The 18,333-nt window shown below is 62.7% G+C and overlaps 13 protein-coding genes across 13 annotated transcripts; 6 read left to right on the forward strand and 7 right to left on the reverse strand.

Annotated features, from left to right (window-relative positions):
* Window positions 1–364: 364 nt before the first annotated feature.
* On the forward strand, window positions 365–1,678 carry OT_ostta15g00920 (JmjC domain; the record flags this gene model as incomplete). Its single annotated transcript, XM_003083187.1, has 1 exon — window positions 365–1,678. One exon carries the CDS (start codon window positions 365–367, stop codon window positions 1,676–1,678), a length of 1,314 nt encoding a protein of 437 aa, XP_003083235.1.
* A 207-nt stretch (window positions 1,679–1,885) lies between these two features.
* On the reverse strand, window positions 1,886–2,605 carry OT_ostta15g00930 (Ribosomal protein S5, N-terminal; the record flags this gene model as incomplete). The annotated part of the gene is made up of 1 exon (XM_022982367.1): window positions 1,886–2,605. One exon carries the CDS (start codon window positions 2,603–2,605, stop codon window positions 1,886–1,888), a length of 720 nt encoding a protein of 239 aa, XP_022841125.1.
* A 333-nt stretch (window positions 2,606–2,938) lies between these two features.
* On the reverse strand, window positions 2,939–4,276 carry OT_ostta15g00940 (Rossmann-like alpha/beta/alpha sandwich fold; the record flags this gene model as incomplete). Its single annotated transcript, XM_003083189.2, has 1 exon — window positions 2,939–4,276. The coding sequence occupies one exon, from the start codon at window positions 4,274–4,276 to the stop codon at window positions 2,939–2,941; it is 1,338 nt and encodes a 445-aa protein (XP_003083237.2).
* A 555-nt stretch (window positions 4,277–4,831) lies between these two features.
* OT_ostta15g00950 (G-protein beta WD-40 repeat) lies at window positions 4,832–6,949 on the forward strand (the record flags this gene model as incomplete). The annotated part of the gene is made up of 1 exon (XM_022982368.1): window positions 4,832–6,949. The coding sequence occupies one exon, from the start codon at window positions 4,832–4,834 to the stop codon at window positions 6,947–6,949; it is 2,118 nt and encodes a 705-aa protein (XP_022841126.1).
* An 889-nt stretch (window positions 6,950–7,838) lies between these two features.
* Window positions 7,839–8,999, forward strand: OT_ostta15g00955 (S-adenosylmethionine synthetase, C-terminal; the record flags this gene model as incomplete). The annotated part of the gene is made up of 1 exon (XM_003083192.1): window positions 7,839–8,999. The coding sequence occupies one exon, from the start codon at window positions 7,839–7,841 to the stop codon at window positions 8,997–8,999; it is 1,161 nt and encodes a 386-aa protein (XP_003083240.1).
* A 256-nt stretch (window positions 9,000–9,255) lies between these two features.
* Window positions 9,256–10,080, forward strand: OT_ostta15g00960 (unnamed product; the record flags this gene model as incomplete). Its single annotated transcript, XM_022982369.1, has 1 exon — window positions 9,256–10,080. The coding sequence occupies one exon, from the start codon at window positions 9,256–9,258 to the stop codon at window positions 10,078–10,080; it is 825 nt and encodes a 274-aa protein (XP_022841127.1).
* A 77-nt stretch (window positions 10,081–10,157) lies between these two features.
* Window positions 10,158–10,619, reverse strand: OT_ostta15g00970 (Peptidase S24/S26A/S26B/S26C, beta-ribbon domain; the record flags this gene model as incomplete). Its single annotated transcript, XM_003083193.1, has 1 exon — window positions 10,158–10,619. One exon carries the CDS (start codon window positions 10,617–10,619, stop codon window positions 10,158–10,160), a length of 462 nt encoding a protein of 153 aa, XP_003083241.1.
* A 181-nt stretch (window positions 10,620–10,800) lies between these two features.
* On the forward strand, window positions 10,801–11,949 carry OT_ostta15g00980 (Armadillo-type fold; the record flags this gene model as incomplete). Its single annotated transcript, XM_003083194.2, has 1 exon — window positions 10,801–11,949. The coding sequence occupies one exon, from the start codon at window positions 10,801–10,803 to the stop codon at window positions 11,947–11,949; it is 1,149 nt and encodes a 382-aa protein (XP_003083242.2).
* Window positions 11,950–12,086: 137 nt separating this feature from the next.
* On the reverse strand, window positions 12,087–12,903 carry OT_ostta15g00990 (Photosystem I PsaH, reaction centre subunit VI; the record flags this gene model as incomplete). The annotated part of the gene is made up of 2 exons (XM_022982370.1): window positions 12,087–12,399; window positions 12,716–12,903. The coding sequence occupies 2 exons, from the start codon at window positions 12,901–12,903 to the stop codon at window positions 12,087–12,089; spliced, it is 501 nt and encodes a 166-aa protein (XP_022841128.1).
* A 154-nt stretch (window positions 12,904–13,057) lies between these two features.
* Window positions 13,058–15,154, reverse strand: OT_ostta15g01000 (Cryptochrome/DNA photolyase, class 1; the record flags this gene model as incomplete). Its single annotated transcript, XM_003083196.2, has 1 exon — window positions 13,058–15,154. One exon carries the CDS (start codon window positions 15,152–15,154, stop codon window positions 13,058–13,060), a length of 2,097 nt encoding a protein of 698 aa, XP_003083244.2.
* A 79-nt stretch (window positions 15,155–15,233) lies between these two features.
* On the reverse strand, window positions 15,234–16,356 carry OT_ostta15g01010 (Ribose-phosphate diphosphokinase; the record flags this gene model as incomplete). The annotated part of the gene is made up of 2 exons (XM_022982372.1): window positions 15,234–16,130; window positions 16,270–16,356. 2 exons carry the CDS (start codon window positions 16,354–16,356, stop codon window positions 15,234–15,236), a joined length of 984 nt encoding a protein of 327 aa, XP_022841129.1.
* A 217-nt stretch (window positions 16,357–16,573) lies between these two features.
* Window positions 16,574–17,221, reverse strand: OT_ostta15g01020 (Oligosaccharide biosynthesis protein Alg14-like; the record flags this gene model as incomplete). Its single annotated transcript, XM_022982373.1, has 1 exon — window positions 16,574–17,221. The coding sequence occupies one exon, from the start codon at window positions 17,219–17,221 to the stop codon at window positions 16,574–16,576; it is 648 nt and encodes a 215-aa protein (XP_022841130.1).
* Window positions 17,222–17,270: 49 nt separating this feature from the next.
* OT_ostta15g01030 (Zinc/iron permease) lies at window positions 17,271–18,302 on the forward strand (the record flags this gene model as incomplete). Its single annotated transcript, XM_022982374.1, has 1 exon — window positions 17,271–18,302. The coding sequence occupies one exon, from the start codon at window positions 17,271–17,273 to the stop codon at window positions 18,300–18,302; it is 1,032 nt and encodes a 343-aa protein (XP_022841131.1).
* Window positions 18,303–18,333: the final 31 nt, after the last annotated feature.

The following is an 18,333-nucleotide window of genomic DNA, read 5'->3' on the forward strand; positions in this document are numbered from 1 at the left end:
CGGGCCGTCGCGCGCGCGCGCGATCGTCGCCATGCCGACCCGACGCCGTTCGCTCGCGCGCGCGGGGCACCGAGGTCGACGTCGGGATGGAGGCGATCGGGACGCCGCGCCCACCGGTCACGGCGGCGACGCGTCGAAAGGTGGATCACCTTTGGCGACGATGTATCCAAAGGCGCGGTGTCGGTCGAGCGCGCGCGACGTGACCGGTGGGCGCGATGGCGACGAAACGGTCATCGAGGACGAATAAAACGCTCGCGCGGGACGACGAGATCCGGCGCTCGCGCGCGCGCGCGACGGTGGCGCGGCGGCGAGGAGTCGAGGCGAGGGTGGGAAAAAATCACGCGGTCGATAGACGGGGAGAGAGATGGCGACGGCGGTGCCGATGTACGGGAGGCGAGGAAAAGTTTTGGAATCGGGGGATTCGCGAGCGTGGAGACCGAGCGAGGCGAGGGATTTCGGGGCGTCCGGGGGGGCGTTTCCCGAGTGTGCGGTCGTGCAGTTCCCGCACGGGATGGGATGGGATCACGGGGATGGGGATGCGTCGGCGCCGGTGACGCTGGGGGTGGATTTTGAGACCCTGTGCGGGACGGCGGCGGCAAAGGCGTTCGCCGAGCGTCGGTCCACGCCCGAGTACGACGGGTTCTTGCGTCACGTCGATCGGTGCGCTGAGATTGTCGGTGAGTATGGAGACTGGACGCGCGTTGCGTCCACGGGGGGAGCGCTTCGAGGGGCGGTGGCGGTTCGTCGAGTGTCCGGAATAGACCCGAACACGGTGGAAGCGTCTTTCCTCTTGGGCGAGGGCGAACCGGTCGTCGTCGAGGACGGCGGACGAAATTGGGCGTCTTGGACGATGGATGATTTCAAGCTTGAGCTCGATTCATTTTTCGTTCGATGTAACGATCGCGCGCCGGCGAGACGGTCTGAGGAGGGTCCGTTGCAGCGCACGCATCAGCTCGCGTTTCGGGACTACGTCGACTATGTCCACAGGAGAGACGGTGACGGGTGTTCGCCTCGAAGTTTTGATCGCGAGCGCGTTCCATTCTATGCAAACGGATTACGAGCGTTCAGCGAGTCCGACAGCGCCGAAACGCTCGCTAAAGCGTTTCCTCGACCATACTTTGCTCGCGAGTGCGATCAAACTGACGCGCTCGTCGCATCTATCACGAGCGAGCTCGGTAAGCGCCTTCGATTCGACGAGCACATCTCCGAAACTCTCGCTAAAGGTGTCTCAAAGTCTCTCGATAAGGTATTCTGCGGTCCAAGAGGTGCCATCACGAGACTTCACTTTGATGCTGGTGACGCACATGGCTATCTTGGCCAGGTCGTTGGCCGCAAGCTGTTCGTCTTTTTCCCGCCGAGTGACGGTGACAAGCTCGGTGTGATTCAGAACGATCCAACACACGCCCTTATCGATCCATTAGATCCGGATTTCGAGCGTTTTCCGAGATTTTGCGACGCCCAACCTCATGCATGCATCCTCGCCCCGGGTGAAGTCGTCCTCAATCCGAGACGCTGGTGGCACTATGCGGTGAGCCTGGACTCGAGCGTTACGGTGATGCGGAACTTTTACACGGTGAACACGAACGCCGAAGCGCTCGTCGAAATGTTCGTGTCGTCTGCGGCGGGGACTATGAAAGACTCGAGCGGACAGCTGGGCCCGCGCGCCGCCACGCTCTGAGGTGACATTCTAGCGAGGTGCAAGGGTTAAGCTTCATTGCCTAGAAGAATTCTTCTTGTTGTAATCGATTAAATTCCTAAGGTTGTTACGATGATAATCAGCGGCGGCGATACACGTTGCTTGACGCATGATGGGTCGTTATAGCGATCCTGCGGTCTCGCTGGTGAGCAAATCGAACGCGCGATTCGCTGCGTTTCAGAACCCCACCTACGCCGAGAACATTTCCTCCAAGGTCATGTCGCGCATCTTCGCGACTTCCTTGAACGTGCGCATCTCGTTCAACCCAGCAACGACAGCCCGCGCGTTGTTGAGCGGGTTAGAGCTACCGAGCTGCTTCGCGAAGCAGTTCTTGTACCCAGCCAACTCCAAAACCGTCCGGCACGCGCCGCCGGCAATAACCCCAGTGCCCGGAGACGCCGGTCGCAGCATCACCACCGCGCCACCTTTGCCCTTCACCGTCACCCGGTGCGGAAACGTGTCCCCCTTCGTGATCGGCGCACGCTTAGCCGACTTGCGAGCGTCGCTCGCGGCTTTGCTCACCGCCACTTGAACCTCCTTAGCCTTTTTGCACCCGACACCGACCAAGCCCTTGCCGTCACCGACGACGACGGTGGCCCGGAAGCTCATCTGCGAGCCACCCTTCGTGACCTTCGTGACCCGGCAAACCTGGACGACTTGTTCGGCGATGCCGTCGTCCTCCTTTTCCCTGCTCCCGCGGCCGCCTCGGCCGCCTCGGCCGCCTCGGCGTCCGCGAGGGGCCTTTTCATCGGAAGAAGATTCGCCGTCGTCATCGCCCTCGGCGTGCACGACGACGGACGTGCGTCGCGGAACGACCACGGTGGACTTCTTTTGCGCCACGACGTTACGCTTTGACAGCGAAACGCTTCGGGAGACGGCGTTGGAGACGGCGGACAAGGTCACCGACATTGTCGCGAGATTCGTCAAAGTTCAGTGAGAGATTCAACGATTACGGCGCGTTCGAGTGTGTACACGCTCGACCGTTGACGTGCGTACGACGAGGAGTTTTCGTGGACGAAACTCCGCGTGCGGGCGCGCGTGTGTGACGCGTCGCCGGAGCACGAACGGAACGAACGCGCTGACGTCGACGAAGCCCTAGGAGGCCCGAGGTTTTATCATTTGTGACGCCACCACTTCATGTCAGGGGTATGTGTATGTCTTTACGTCTACACAATATGACAACCCCGAGTTTTGTTTACATTGGGTGCCAGGAAGCGGGCGTCCTATTGGTTCACAGTCGCGTCAACGAGGGGTGGTCTTCGCCCGGATCTCGGTGCTCGAGAGGTCAACACGGAAGTCATTCATAGGGGTGAAGAGAGAGGCGGCGCCGCACGCGCGTGCGGAGGCAAATACGTCGTGCGGAGGAACGAAAGTGGCGGTGGAGCGGTCGAGGCGGCCGGCCACGACGAAGTCGCAGGAGTTGTCCCGGACGCGCTCGAGGGAGTCGGAGAGGGCCTCTTGGGAACCCGCATACTTTGGGTCGAGCAAACGAATGGCAGTGTCGACGCCGACGACGAAGGTGGTCCCAGGAAGGACCCCAGTCTTGTCCACGAAGAGGGGCGTCTTGGTGAGAACACACACGCAGTCCGGGTCGGAGAACTGCTCCAGTCTGCGGGCGATCTCGTCCACTGCGAGCGTACCCTTGTCCGCGTTCGTGACGCCAATTTCGTACGCTCCGATCGCACCGAGTGGTTTCATCGCGATTGCGGCGGCGAGCAACTCACGATGGCCGTCGTGGAGCGGGTTGAAGGAGCCACTCAGGATGACATTCGCTCGCGAAGCCCCCACCGCGGTAAGCCTACCTCCCGTGAACTCTAACATCTCCGCACCGCGTATCCGTCGTCCCAATATCGATTCCGAGCCATCGTCATCGGACGCCGTTCGTAACCACCGCTCGAGAACGTCCCGCGTCGTCCCGGACTCGTACGCCGACTCCTCCATCGTCGTCACCACGAGCCCCTCCATCTCGCTCGTTGACAGTACGTCTCGAACTAAATCCATCCCGGCGTCGGGCGAGACATCCAACCTCTCGCGTCCGCCCACGGAATCCCCCTCAACGTCGTCCGGGAACCGTCTCGCTTCCTCGAACAACGCGCGCAGGACCAAGCGACTCGCGCACTCCTCCTCGTCGAACCGCGTCCGTCCGCTCTCCCGATCTAACCGCATCTCGTACGTCACCGCCCTGCTCGCACTTCTCGTAACCACGAAGCACCTCCGATCACCCCGCATATCTCGCACATCTTCGCTCGTCAACGCGCACGCCGCGCCCAAGCCGAATGTCGCCCGCGCGTCCCGCCCGCTCGCCCCGCCCATCCGCACCGCGCGCTCGTACGACGCCTCCGCCAGCGCCGTCGCGGCGTCCACGGACGCGTACGACGTCGTACCCAATCCTCCCTTTCCCGCGGCCTCGTCCGTGGCCTCTCGAGCGTACGGGACGCGCGCGTCGATCAAAGTTCTCGAGCATCCGGGCGCACCGACGAGCCAACTCAGCGCCTTCGTGCCCCCACCGGCGAGACTGAGGCACCCGCGGGCGCGCGAGGCGTGGACGACGTCGACGACGCACCGTATCGACGGCTCCATCGCGGTCTTGGACCAGGGTGCGGGCGTGTGCGGGGGAACTCTTGCGATTGGCGTGAAAGTTGAGTGATCGGTTTTTGGACGCGTTCCGGCACACACCGACGCGCGCTCTCGAACGCACGCGTCGGGCTCGGTACATGCCAAGCGGAATATCGTCGGCGTCGAACCCGACCGCGCCGATCGATAGACGGGCCGCGGAGAAGAACACGCTCGCGGTTGCGAATCTGTGCGTGTGAGATGAGACGTTCCAAAACGGGTCACTGACGACGATTTCCCGCTCTTCAGGTTTACGAGCGCCTCCATCGCGAGTGGTATTGGAATCGGAGCGATCGGTATCACCGGATTCGCTGGATTTCTCGCCCATTTCGCGTGCATGCTCGTCGTGAGTGGTGCGTGCGTGTCGTGGAAGTGCGACGGAACGCCGAGCGCGTATTTCGCGTCCATCGATAAGATCTTCATCGACGGACCGCTGGCCGGGTTACCCACGTTTGTGCTGTTCTGGACGCTGAGTTATAACTTTTGTCACCTGTTCGCGTCGTCTTCGGGGTGAAGCGAGGGATGAGCACGGCTGAGGTTGTGAGACGGCAGCGGAGGCCGGTGACATACACGGCGCCGCACAGAGAGCACGATTTGAAGCACGTGGGAGGAGTGAACGCGATTGAGATCGAGAACACGAACGTTCTGCACACCGGTGGGAGAGATGGGACGGTTCGCACGTGGGATCTGTCAATGGGGATGCCGAAGTGCGTCGCCACTCGGGAGGGACACGGCGGCTGGGTGACTGACCTTGCCCTCGTGACGCCGACGCTCTTGGCGAGTGCGTCGAGCGATCACACGGTGAGGTTGTGGAAAACTGATCGAACGGCTGAGGAAGCGTCGACGAGCGAGAGTGGGAGCGTCGTGGCGGTACTCCAGGGACACAGCGATCACGTCATGGGGTTGGCCAGAGCGTCCGACGAGGGAGTGAACGTCGGCAAGTTTGCCTCCGGTGGGCTTAACAGGGAGATTTTCTTATGGGACATCGAGAGATGTTGCGCGATCAACATCTCACCGTCGTATCTCAGCGTGAAAAACGACCAGTGCGTCACCCCACTCACCGGGTCGAAGGAGTCAATTTACGCCCTCGCGATGGATGGGACTGGAAACGTCTTGGTGTCGGGCGGCACAGAGCTGGCACTTCGCGTGTGGGACACGCGGAGCGCGCAAAAGCAAGGCAAGCTAAAGGGACACTCCGATAACGTGCGCGCGATCGTCGTCGACGGGACAGGGAGGAAGTGCGTGACGGCGTCAAGCGATAGAACAATTCGACTCTGGGATATTGGTGAGCAGCGCTGCGTGCAAACGTTCGCCGGGATGCACACTGGATCAATCTGGGCGCTCGCGGCGAACAGTGAGTTCTCGCGCGTTTACTCGGGTGGGAGCGATTCCCGCATCTGCTCTACATCCTTGAGAGATAGGAGGAGTAACCTCATCGCCGCGGACTCCGCCGCGGTGCTTAAGCTTTGTCTTGACGAGACGCATAGCAATAATCACTCCGACGGCGATCTCTGGACCGCGACGGCGTCGCGTTCGATGAAGCGTTGGTCTGCAAACGTTCCGAACGATGAACACAACATGAAGTCGACGACGATGTCCTCCACGGCGAGCTTATCGCGGCACCCTGGAGTGTGGTTTGAAGTTGGATCGAGTCCGAGTACTGGACAGTGGCACGGACTAGGGACGCCGAGGAAGATGGACAACTGGGGAGATACGACGGCCGCCTCGACGATGGCGTCAACCACGCAACTCGCACCCACGATGGAGATCCATGGTGCGAGTCCGATCGTTCGCCACGCGGTGCTGCACAACAAGAGACAGATTCTTTCACAAGACTCTGTGGGTTCGATTTCCCTGTGGGATGTTGCGACTGGACGAATCGTACAGAATTTCGACGGTGTCTCCGGAGGTTCCGACTTTGACGAGTTATTACAATCCGAGACGTGGAATCCAAACGTTGGCATCCCATCTTGGTTCACTGTCAACGCGAGAAGCGGATCACTCGAGATCACGCTCGCGCCGAGCTCGGCGTTTCAGGCAGAGGCATACGCGACAGATCTCGGAATAGCCAACGCCAGCGTCGAGGAACGCAGAAATCTTGGCGTCGAAATCATTCGTCTTCTCATGGATGACTGGGCCGAGAAATTCGGTTGCACGCGAACGCAGCGGCGGGCGTTCATCGACCCACTCCCGAGCTCGTCGTCCATACTCTTCTCCCATCCGATCAGCGGCAACGGACGGGTGTGCGTCAAGGCAAGCGATCTCGTGGGTAATCCCGAGGAGCGAGAAGCATTACCCAAGTGGTTCGTCGACCATGCGCTCAATCAAGCTCCCGAGCCAGAGTCACCGAAGATTCCATTCACCCTCGTCCCCGCGAAGAATGTCCATCCGAGCGAGTACGAGATCGACGTCGCGGACGTCACCCCGAGCTCCGTCATGGGACCGAAGATTTTAGGCACACAGAAGATCACCGATTATGTCGCTCATAATGTGAAGAGGGACGCGAGCGCGATAGAGCTCGTGTGCGCTGGCGTCGTCATCACCGGGACCGCGTTCGAGCGCACGCTCGCGGGCATTCACGCGCAAGTCTGGAAGACGTCCCCCCCGGTCGTGATCGAGTATCGCGTGAAGAAACGGTGACGACGACGCGCGCGCGCACGAATGTTTGTAATCCCGCACGCAATCGCAATCACATCCATCAAAAGGGTCGTCCCAGCGCGCGACGGGACGTCCAGTCTAGGCAAAAAGAAACGCATTCGGTAGGACTTGAACCTACGCGCGAATTTCGCAATCGATTTCTAGTCGATCCCCTTAACCGCTCGGGCACGAATGCGTGCGCGCGCGCTCGATATCGTGCGCGCGAATAGGCGATCATTATGATGCTTCGAAGCCGCTAACTTTCCGGCCCCGCCACAGTGGACATGGTATCGCAACTATTACGGGTGAATTGGAGCTCGACGGGGTCCGGACTCGACATCTCCGCACCACCCCGCGCGCGCCCCGGCGCTCGGGCGCGGCGCGTCGACGGGAGATCTGCACTTTACGTCGCGCGATCGCTCCGTGATCTCACGCAAGGTACGTCGCGCGCGGTGCGCGATGGGTGTTATATATTTTATCGACATCACGTCGTCGTCTGCGCGTGGGCGAGGATGGGGGACGACGCGCGCGCGGATAAGAGCGGGAGATCCGCCGTCCGGAGCGATCGTCCGCGGCGGCGGACGGGGTGCTTCGTGGACGTCTCGGGACGCGGGCGATGGGCGAGCGGACGCCGAGGTTGGATGATGTGAAAGAGAGGAATTCTCACTCGACGTCGTCGTGGGTTTCGGGTGAGAACGCGCTGAACGAGGGCGTGGCGACGGGTTGATTACGCGATGATGAAGATGTTTCGAAAAGGGCGAGTTTCGGCATCTCGTCGAATGGTTTTCCCGCCAAAGGGAATAAAATCGACTTTGGATCAAAGACTGACGATTGTTTCGACTTCGATCGACGCAGGTAGCCGCACAACAACAACTCCACTAAACAGTTAAAAATGGGATTTCTTTTCACCTCCGAATCTGTGAACGAAGGACACCCGGATAAGCTCGCGGATCAAATCTCCGACGGCATTTTGGACGCGTGCCTCGAGCAAGACCCTGATTCCAAGGTCGCGTGCGAGACCGCGACGAAGACCAACATGGTGATGGTCTTCGGTGAGATTACCACCAAGGCGAAGGTTGACTACGAAGCCGTCGTCCGTCAGGTGTGCCGCGACGTCGGTTTCATCTCCAACGAGACGGGTCTCGATGGTAACAACTGCCGCGTGCTCGTCGAGCTCCACGACCAGTCCCCGGACATCGGTCAAGGTGTGCACGGTATGGGTACCAAGTCCCTCGAGGAGATCGGTGCCGGTGACCAAGGTCACATGTTCGGCTACGCCACGGACGAAACTCCGGAATTGATGCCGCTCACGCACGTTTTGGCGACCAAGCTTGGCCACCGCCTCACCGTCGTCCGCAAGGATGGCACGTGCCCGTGGGTGCTTCCGGATGGTAAGACCCAAGTCACCATCGAGTACGAAAACGAGGGTGGTGCCATGATCCCGAAGCGTGTGCACACCATCTTGATCTCCACTCAACACATCGAGGGTGTGTCCAACGAAAAGATTGCGGAGGACTTGATGAATGAAGTCATCAAGAAGGTTGTCCCGGAGAAGTACCTCGATGCCGACACCATCTTCCACTTGAACCCGTCCGGCCGATTCGTCATCGGTGGTCCGGATGGCGACGCCGGTTTGACCGGTCGTAAGATTATCATCGACACTTACGGTGGCTGGGGTGCCCACGGTGGCGGCGCCTTCTCTGGTAAGGACCCGACCAAGGTCGATCGCTCTGGCGCGTACATCGCCCGCCAAGTGGCCAAGTCCATCGTTGCCGCCGGCCTCGCGCGCCGCGCGTTGTTCCAAATCTCCTACGCCATCGGCGTCGCTCAACCGTTGTCTATCCACGTCGATACCTACGGTTCCGGCAAGATTCCGGACTCCGAAATCCTCGAAAAGGTTAAGGAGAAGTTCGACTTCCGTGCGGGTATGATTGGCAAGTCCCTCGACCTCAAGCGAGGCGGCAACAAGCGCTACCAAACCACCGCGGCGTACGGTCACTTCGGCCGTGACGACACCGATGTCTTCACCTGGGAAAAGGTTGTCCCGCTCTAAGTGTCTCGTGATCACGAGGCCATGCGTGAGTGACGCGCGCTCGGCGGAGTTTCTGTTTCGCCGAGCGATACCATAGAGGAATTCGTCGACGATCGAGACGTTCAAATTTTTGGTCCAGACGGCACAATTCGCCGTCCGACGGAATAGTCGGTAGAACAAATTTGTTGTGAGTATTCAGTAACGACGTAGTCAAGTAATCCACCGTCCAAGCCTCCCCCACTGTTGGACGCGCTTTGTCTGCACACCGCGACGCGCCATGCGCGCGCTCGCCCGTCCCCGACCCCTCAAACCCACCTCCATCCGTCGCCGAACCACCGACCGACGACATCCGATCCCTCGGATATTCACCACACCCCTCGACCTGGCCTCGATCGCGTTCGATCCGATCGCGGCGATTGAAAAACTCGCCGAGAGCGCGCTGTTCGTCATCTTACGCGAGCGAGAAAAAGTCAACGTGCGCGTCGATGGCGCGCTCGCGGAGGTGCTGAGCGGGAGCGTACGCGGAGCGAAGATCTCCGGTACGTCATGGGCGTCGCCGAAGCGGTTGACGTGTCGAGAGATTACGTTGGAGGTCGGGGCGTGCGAAGTGGACCCGGGCGCGGTTTTGGCGCTGCGCGGAATCGTGTTCAAGCGACCGGCGAGCGGGAGGGCGCGATTGACGTTCGATTCGGTGGATTGGGGGAATTTCTTGACCCACGACGTGTTCAAAGCGTACGTGCGAAAGGTTGGGACGGATGGATTGACGTTCGAGGGTGGGACGAGCGCCTCGGTGACGACGGACGGGCGGCTCGCGTTCGTCGCGTCGTGGAGGCGCGAAAGGTGGCGATGTGAGCTCGAGGCTCGAGATAATAACGAGATCACGATGCGGTGTGCGAGCGCGAACGGGTCGACGAGCGACGAGGAGACCGCGCGGGCGCTCGAGCGCGAGCTCGAGACGTTCTTCGAGCGTTTAGTCGTCGAGCTCGACGGGAGCGAGTTGAAGTACGCCGGAATGCGCGTCGACGGCGCTCGAGGTCGAGCGGATTTCAACCTCGACTTAGTGGTCAACCGCTTCCCCAATCCGGTGACGGCACGCTTTTAGAACGAGCCGTCGTCGCTTCCGGAACGATTCGACGCGCCGCGAGCTATGTATTCGCCGCGCGTGTAACAACGCCTAGACTAGACCTCCTCCTCCCACTCACCCTCGCGCTCGATCGTTCCCATCGCCCCCGGAGGCCACAAAACGTACCGCAGCACTCCTCTCACCGCGCCCATCGGGACCACGCCGACCGCGCGCCCGTCGTCGCCTCGCGCCCGCCATCGGGACGCGCCGCCCAACGCGCACCGTCCCCCCAAATCCATCCCTCCTTCGCCCCGTTCGCTCGGCCGCCACGACGCCTCGACGACTTGCACCGTCACCGTCCCTCGGTCCGCCCCGTGCGGCCGTCGCAGGGTCACGACGTCTCCCGGAGAGATTTTTCCAATGCGCTGCGCCCGCGCGTCTCTCCAGACCACGACGCGTTCGACGGCGCCGTCGTCGTCGACGCGCTCCACGACCTCGGGCGCGCCCACGCGGTCGACGACGACGGCGCCGGCGAGGACGAGGACGGTGAGGTCGAGCGCGCGGCGACGGAGCGACATGCGAGCGAGCGAGGATGAATGCTCTGGAGTCGCAAAGTGGCGCTTCGAGACGTCGACGCGGCGACGAAGACGCGCGCGAGGGGGTCTGAGACGGTTGATGATACCCACCGTGATCGCTCTCGCGCTCGTGATCGGGACGCGAGGAGAGGGGGAGGTGAGAGAGGGGACGGAGAGCTCGGGGATGGATTCGGCGGCGACGGCGCGCGAGCGCCTGAGCGACGTCGACGAAGCGACGCTGAGCGAGTTGTTCAGGTGGTCGATCGAGAATAGCGATTTGGAACGCTTGGGTGAGATGGCGCGGGAAGCGTCGGGGGACGGAGAGGGGAGAGGTGGGAAGGGGACGTTCGCGGAGAGAGCCGAGGCGGCGCTCGCGCGAGCGCGCGGACGCGGAGGGGAAAAGACCGAGGCGATCGATGATGGCGGACGAAAGATCGAAAAGGTGTTTCCGAAGAAACCCATGACGAAAGAGGAGATCGATAAGAAGCGGGCGGACGTGCGGGAGGCGCTGGACGTGATCAAATCGGGACCGTCGACGCACGCGTACGCTCGGGAGTGCGGCGCCGTAGCGGCGGCGAAGAACGAGACCAAGGAGCGGAGAGTGGCGGCGCTGTCGATCTTGTACGATTTAGTGGCTCCCATTGACGTAGCGAACGATCTCGATAAGCTCGGCGTCGCGGAAGCGCTGGTTTCCGCGCTCGGGGATCCGGACGAGGACGTCGCAAGCGGCGCGGCGAGCGCCCTCGCGAGCGCCGCGTCGAACAACGTCATGGTTCAAGGAATCATCTACGATCGAGGTGGGGTGGACCTTTTGTTGAAACTCGTGTCTTCAAAGTCGACCCCGGGAAAGACGCGGCATAAATCGCTCTGGGTGCTCGGGATGTGCCTTCGCACGCACGAACCGTCGAGGGAGAAATTTTTTGCGTCGGGCGGCGCTCGAGTGTTGGCCGACGTCTTATCCGACGACACGCCCGCGAAGATGCGCACACGAGGCATGGCGCTTCTGGGCGATCTCCTACACATCGACGGCGTCGCCGAGGAGGTCTTCAGGGACGAGACAGTGGGGAAGAGATTGATCGCCGACGTCGTGGAGCGCGCCGCGGACGCGCGCGCATCCGCGGATGTCGTCGAGAAATCCTTGATCTGTCTCATCGCGGCGCGTGATCGCGGATTCGGCGTCGCGGTCGATGTGATCAACTCCTCGAGCGCGCGGTTCACGTCCATCGCCGAGCGCTTCGCGAGCGAGGAAGACGAGTACGGCTCGGAGGTGGCGAGACTCGCTCGGACGCTCGCGCGGCGCGCCCGACCCTCGCGCCGGGCGGATGAGCTCTAGCCACCACCGTCGTCGCGTCATCGTCGAATATAATCGCGCGTATATATATAAGTGCATCATAGGTCGTTATCCATCACAACGCACGCACTACACCTCCTCGACCGCGAGTTTCCGCGGTTTTCTTTCAAAGAAGGCGCTTAGATGCGGTCGCGCGGGCCGACTTGAGCCGGCTGTTGCGGGCCCACGGTGATCGGAAGCTTCGCGTCCTTCGCACCCTTCACGCCGTACGCCACGGTCAACAAACCCGCAGAGACGGCCAAGACGGAGTACACCGCCTCGCGTCGGCCCAAGCCTTGCGCCGCGGCTTCGAAGAACGCCGCCTGCTGTTCCGGGTATCGGCTCGCGGAGTCGACGCCGTAGACGTCCCAAGACCCCGTCGTCGCCTCGACGTCGGACAAATCAAAGTACACGGACTCATCACCATACTTCGCGCGCGTCATCACCGTCGCCCTGCGTCATCACCGGCACGCGCGTCGTCAGTCGTCTCCCCCCCCGCGCGACCCCGCGTCGTCCGCCGCGATCGCCCGCCCCCCCCCACCCCCACCGCCGTCCCCCATCTCACATCCACGGCCGCCACATCCCAACCCCGACCGACCCCGACCTCGACCACGCGTCGACGCGTCTCCCACCGCGTCCACGACGCGCGTTCGACCCTCGGAATCATCCCTCGGATCCGGATACGATTCGATCCACCATCGCGTTGAAATCCCTTCCGCGGCGTCCATCGTCTCGCGCGCGCGCGCATCGTCATCGCGAGCGATCGTACCTCGCGCGACGCGTCGTCGGCGTCGACCGCGCGAGCGCGGCACCGGTGGCGAACGCGGTGGTCTTCGCGTGGGCAACCATCGAGCTTTGGCGCGCGGGACGTTCGCGCGTCGTCGTCGTCGTCGTCGTCGGCGGCGTCGTCGTATTACGCGCGATTTGTGTCCATGTGTGTACTTTTACGTGCGCCATGCGAGGATTCGGTGCGGGATTCGATCGAGGGTGGTGTTTTGGGTCCGCGTGGTATTTCGTGAGACTCATGGTGACGGTCCGCGTGGTATTTCGTGAGACTCATGGTGACGGTCCGTGTGTTCATCGGTGAGACTCATGGTGACGGGCCGCGGGTTCAACGCGCGGGGCGACGACCGACGCGCGGCGGCGCGGCGTCGCGGTCGTCGAGGTCGTCGACGGGGAGATGATGGAACACTCGACCTCTGAAGGCGGCGTCGAGGCGCTTGGCCTCGCGGCGGCTCGCGCGCACGGCGTCGCGATCGGGGGCGGGAAGGCGCCCGGAACGGGGCCCGGATTTGGGCCGAGACGCGGCGGAGACCTTGGGCCGAGACGCGTTCGCGCGTGATTTCCCGTGGGGCTTCGACGACGGGTTCGAAGGAAGGTCGATGCCCGCGATGGACGCCTTGAGCGCCTTGAGGCTGCGCTTGAACTCTTTTCTGGTGGAGACGCGCGCGAGGTCGGCGGCGCCTCGGACGACGGCGGCGCGCGGCGCGACGACGAGGTCCTCCATCGAGCCGGGTTTCACCAGACCGCCCGCTCGCACGAGCTCGGCGTGTCGTATCGTGGTGACATCGTCGAGCATGCGCTGACGCGCCCGATCGAGATCGACGATCATGCGACGGGGATACGTCGAACCGAGCTCGACGTCGCACTCGGCGAGCGTCGCCTTGGACGCCTCCCACGGCCGATGCCGGAGATAACCGCGCGGTAATGCCGCGAGCTCGGGGATCCAGCGCGCGATGGCGTCGCCATGAGGATCGTGCGCGCGCGCGGAACCGTCTGGGGCGAGCGTACCCTCGAAAAAGTCCCACTGATCGAGTCCGCTCTTGCCCGCGTTTTGCCACATCATCGAGTTGATGGCCTCATCGGCGTCGACGAGCGTGCGCATGAACCAATCCGCGCCACGCGTCCAGTGCACGCCGAGGTAATCTACGAGAAAGGTCGCCGTGATCATGCGCTCCGTCTGGTGCATCCACCCCGTCCGCCACAGACGACGCATCCCGCAATCGACGACTGGAAATCCCGTCTCGCCTCGTTGCCAACGACGAAGCGCCTCGTCGGCCTCATCGCCGCTCAACCACGCCCTGTTTTCGTAGTGCGATCGTACCGACGTTTTTGGAAGATCGGGCCAGTGATGCAACTGCCAGTACGCCAGCTCTCGGCGATAGAGACGGTGCCAAAAGGTCTTGCTGATATTCTTCCCATCCTTCTTCACCAAGTCGTGATAAACCGTCCTCGGGCTGATCATGCCGAATCGAAGATACGGCGACAGCCGCGACACAGTCACCCCTGCTTCTGGATCCGCTCGCCCGTGCTCGGCCTCGAATCTATCCAATCCGACCGCGGTGAATTGAGACCAGGTCTCCACGGCGCCGCCTTCGGAGATGTCCCAATCCGCGCGGATCCCTGCCGACCAATCTACGCGTCGGTCAGACGCCGGTGCTACGCCTAGATCTTCTAAACCTATTTGCTCCCACTCGTGGTCGCTCTCCGTCCCCAAGTCCACCATGCGAACGTCTACGGGGGCTGGTTTAGGCTTGCCCGGATCGCCGCACGTGCGCTCCGCAGCGTGCACGAACGGCATCAACGTTCCAAAGTATCCATCCCTTGCCGCGACGTCGATGCGAACTTCACTCGGCTCAAACAATAAAAATCCTCGCGTGCGCACGAGCTCGACCCCACGTACGGCCATCTCGACCGAGGCGCGCTCGTCCGCCTCGGCGTTCTCCGGCTCGTACCGCTTGGACGCGAACACTCGCGTCGCCCGGATCGCCCTCGCCGCCCGCATCGCCCCCTCCGCCCCCTCACCCTTAAACATCGATACCCCACCCCCGTACGTTCGACGCAAATCCCGATCCAACGCCTCGAGCGCTTTCGCCAACCAGGCCCGCCGCGCGCCTCCGCTCTCTCGCGCGTCCCGCTCGCTCCACGCGAACACGCACGCGACGACCCCACCGACCGCTCTCGCCTCCGCGCACGCGCTGATGAAAGCTTCGTTGTCTCGCATTCGTAAATCGTGCGAACGCGCCAGCCACACGGCGCCGCGAACGTCGGGGTCGGACGACGAAGCGCTCGGGACGCCCACGTCATCGTTTTGTACTTTTTGTGAGACGCGTCGGGTAGCGAGCGCGCGGCGACGATCGCGCGCGGTGCGCGCGGCTCGCGCGCGTCCGGCGCGAGCGATGAGTGCGCTCGCGCCGGTTAGGGTCATCGGGAGTGATCTCGCGCGCGAGCATGGAGAGATGATGGACGACGCGTTGTATTTTGTATTTCGCCTGTCATTCGTGTCATCAAATGTTCAAGGCGGCGCAGATGCTCGCGGCGAGCTTGAGGACGACGAACGGTTTCGTGCCCTGGCACCCCGAGACGGTCTGCGGACAGGAGTCTGTGATCCAAAAGTTGGCGAAGTCCGCGGCGGGATCGGTGAATCGACGCCAGGATTCGTTGGGGAAGACGCCGTGGGTGACGTAGGCGCTCACGGCTTTCGCGCCCTCTCTTCGAAGCACCTTGGCGCACTCGATCAGGGTACCCCCGGACTGGACGAGATCGTCCACGATGACGACATGCTTACCCGCGGGAACGCCCTCCTTGATGGTGACGATGCGCTTGTCGCCCTCGCGAACCTTCGTGCACACGACTTCTTCATACTGAGTGAAGAAGTTGTGGAAGCGCTTGCACGCGCCCTCGTCCGGATAGGCGATGACGACGTCTTTCGCGTCCTCTAATGTAGCTAATTGCTCCAGCAGGAGCGGAATGCCAGAGGCAAAGAGCGGGGTGACGGAGTCACCGAAGTAAAATCGCTCCTGCAGGGCGTGAATGTCGTACACAATCATATCCGTAGGTCCGCCTCGGGAGTGCGGAATGCTGCTCAGCATGCGCGCCATGGTCACCGCCGTAGGAATCTCTCCCTCCTTATCCACACGCTCGAACGTCCCGGTGGGGAAAAACGGCAAGATCAACCTAAAAGAGGCGACAAACATCTTCGGAAGCGAGTAAATAACGCTCAACTGCTGAAAAATGACCGACGCGTTGTGAAATGAGGCCAAAAACGCCACGTGTCTCCCGTGCACCTGCTCCACGTTCTTGACGAAAATGTTCGGGAATCCATCGGCGAACGTGCGCCACTGAATCTCCCCGAGCTCGACGCTTCCATCGATCGCCGCGATTTCGCGCGCCATGCCCTCCATCTATCACCGAGGCGAGAATTAATCGACCGCGTCAGTCGTTCCGCTCCACGTTCAAACCCAACCGCCGCGTCGCGCTCATCCATCTTCCGTCGGATTCGCCCACGCGCGCGCGTTCAAAATCGCATCGAAACGATCGCACCTCGGTGCAGTAGAAGAGCATGAGCGGCATGGACGACCGCGTCAGGCGTTGGTTCGGTTGGCGCGAGACTTCATGACTCGGGGACATGACGACGGCGGGTTCTCTGGGACGCTTCACGACGCTTTCGAGGAGCGTCACGCGTTAAAGACGAAGACGGCGTCGAGACACGGGTCGTGTCCGTGTCCGCACGCGCGCTCGGCGAACGATGCGACGAGGTGTGACGTCGCGCGCGAGCGGGACGGCGGGCTTTGTCACGCCGGCGTAATTCAGTATTACTAACACTACAACGCGTCCACGACGAAGTTCACACGCACCGTCCGACGAATGTCGCCCTCGGATATAACTCACTCAAGCGTTCCCACATCACGTACGTCGCGTCGACGCACCGCGCGTGATAAAAAATCTTCCCCGTCAAGCTCAGCGCGCGCGTCCGGCACGCGCTCTCCACGAACACCGTCGCCGGCGTCTCGAATCCCACCCCTCGCATCGCCATCGACGCCAACACGACCGGAACGCACGTTCCGGGTCCATTACACATCACCACATCCGGTCGCTCGCGCCACACCAAGCTCACGGCGTCCACTAAAGCTACCAAACTCGTCGCCGCGCTCGACGTCCATCCCTGCCCCACCTCTCGCGCTCTCGAGATGATTTCAATCCTCGCCCGCGCTCTCGACCCCCCGACCTCGCGCTCGAAGCTCAGCGCTTTATTCGCCGACTGCGAATCCGTGCGCGCGATCGCGTACGTCCTCGGCGCGTAGACGTCGAGCGGGAGTCGACGAAGGATTGAAAACATCTCGCTCGTGTGTCCACCGCTTCCGAGGACGACGAGCGTCTTCACACCTCGCCGTTCGTCGCGATTTTTCGACAGCGGACGCGTGAGATTACGCGTGATCCACAACGCGACGTTCATAGCGAACAAGGCGCAGAGGAGCGCGACGAGAGAGCTCATGGGACGTCGAAGCGTCGAAGCGTCACAGAGTGACGCGCGCTGTGTCGACATGCACCGACGCCCACGACGCCCGATCGCTCGCGCGTGGGCGCACGTCGTGACGTACGCGCTGGTGCTCGCCCTCGTCGACGTCGCGATCGCGCACGGGCATCACGGACATCACGAGAGCGATCATCATGATCACGGCGCTGACTGGACGGGCGGCGACGCGGCGCGCGCGGTGTTGGCGTCGACGATCGTCTCCCTGGCCTCTCTCGCCGCGTGCGCGTGCATCGCGGCGCGATTCGTCACCGGTGTCGAGGCGAGCGCGCGAGCGCTGAGCGATCTGGCGAACGGGGCGATGTTAGGGGACGCCCTGGGGCACCAACTACCGAGCGCGTTGGCGGGCGGCGACGCGCGCGCGGCGGCGATGTGGTGCGTGGTCGGCGTTCTGGCGTTTCAGGGACTCGAAAGTCTGATTTTAGAGATGAAGGCGTCGGCGAACGCGACGCGGGGAACGCGGACCAGGGCGGGGCGGGGCGTCTCGCGCGACGCGTCTCGCGGGCCGTCGCGGAGTCGATCGACCGCGCGCGCGAAGCGCGGCTCGGCGATGACGGCAATCGCCGACGCTTTGACCGCGCGCGACATCGCGACGAGTGGATGGCTCAATCTCTTCGCCGACGCCGTGCACAACCTCACCGACGGCGTCATCATCGCCGTGGCGTTCGCGCGCAGAGGCCGTGCCGCCGGCTGGGCCACCGCCCGCGCCGCGCTCCTTCACGAGCTCCCGCAAGAGATTGGCGATTACGGCGTCCTGCGCCACGCCGGCTTCACCGACATCCAAGCTCTGGGTTTCAATCTCCTCAGCGCCCTCGTCGCCGTCGTCGCCACCGCGCTCACCTTCATCTTCCTCGCCTGCGTCGGCGCCTCCTCACCCGTCGTCGGCGTCTCCGCCGCCGCCGTCTCCGCCGCCGTCGAAGCCTTCTGCGCCGGCGGATTCCTCACCGTCGCCCTCGGCGCACTCACCGAGGACGTTCGCGCGCACGGCTTCACGCGCTCCACCGTCGTTCGCGTCCTCGTCGGCGTCCGCGTCGCCCTGTGACGGCCGCCGCCGCGTCGCGCGCGCGACGTCG

The sequence above is a fragment of the Ostreococcus tauri genome, assembly GCF_000214015.3.
Source record: "Ostreococcus tauri WGS project CAID00000000 data, contig chromosome 15, whole genome shotgun sequence".
NCBI lineage: Eukaryota > Viridiplantae > Chlorophyta > Mamiellophyceae > Mamiellales > Bathycoccaceae > Ostreococcus > Ostreococcus tauri.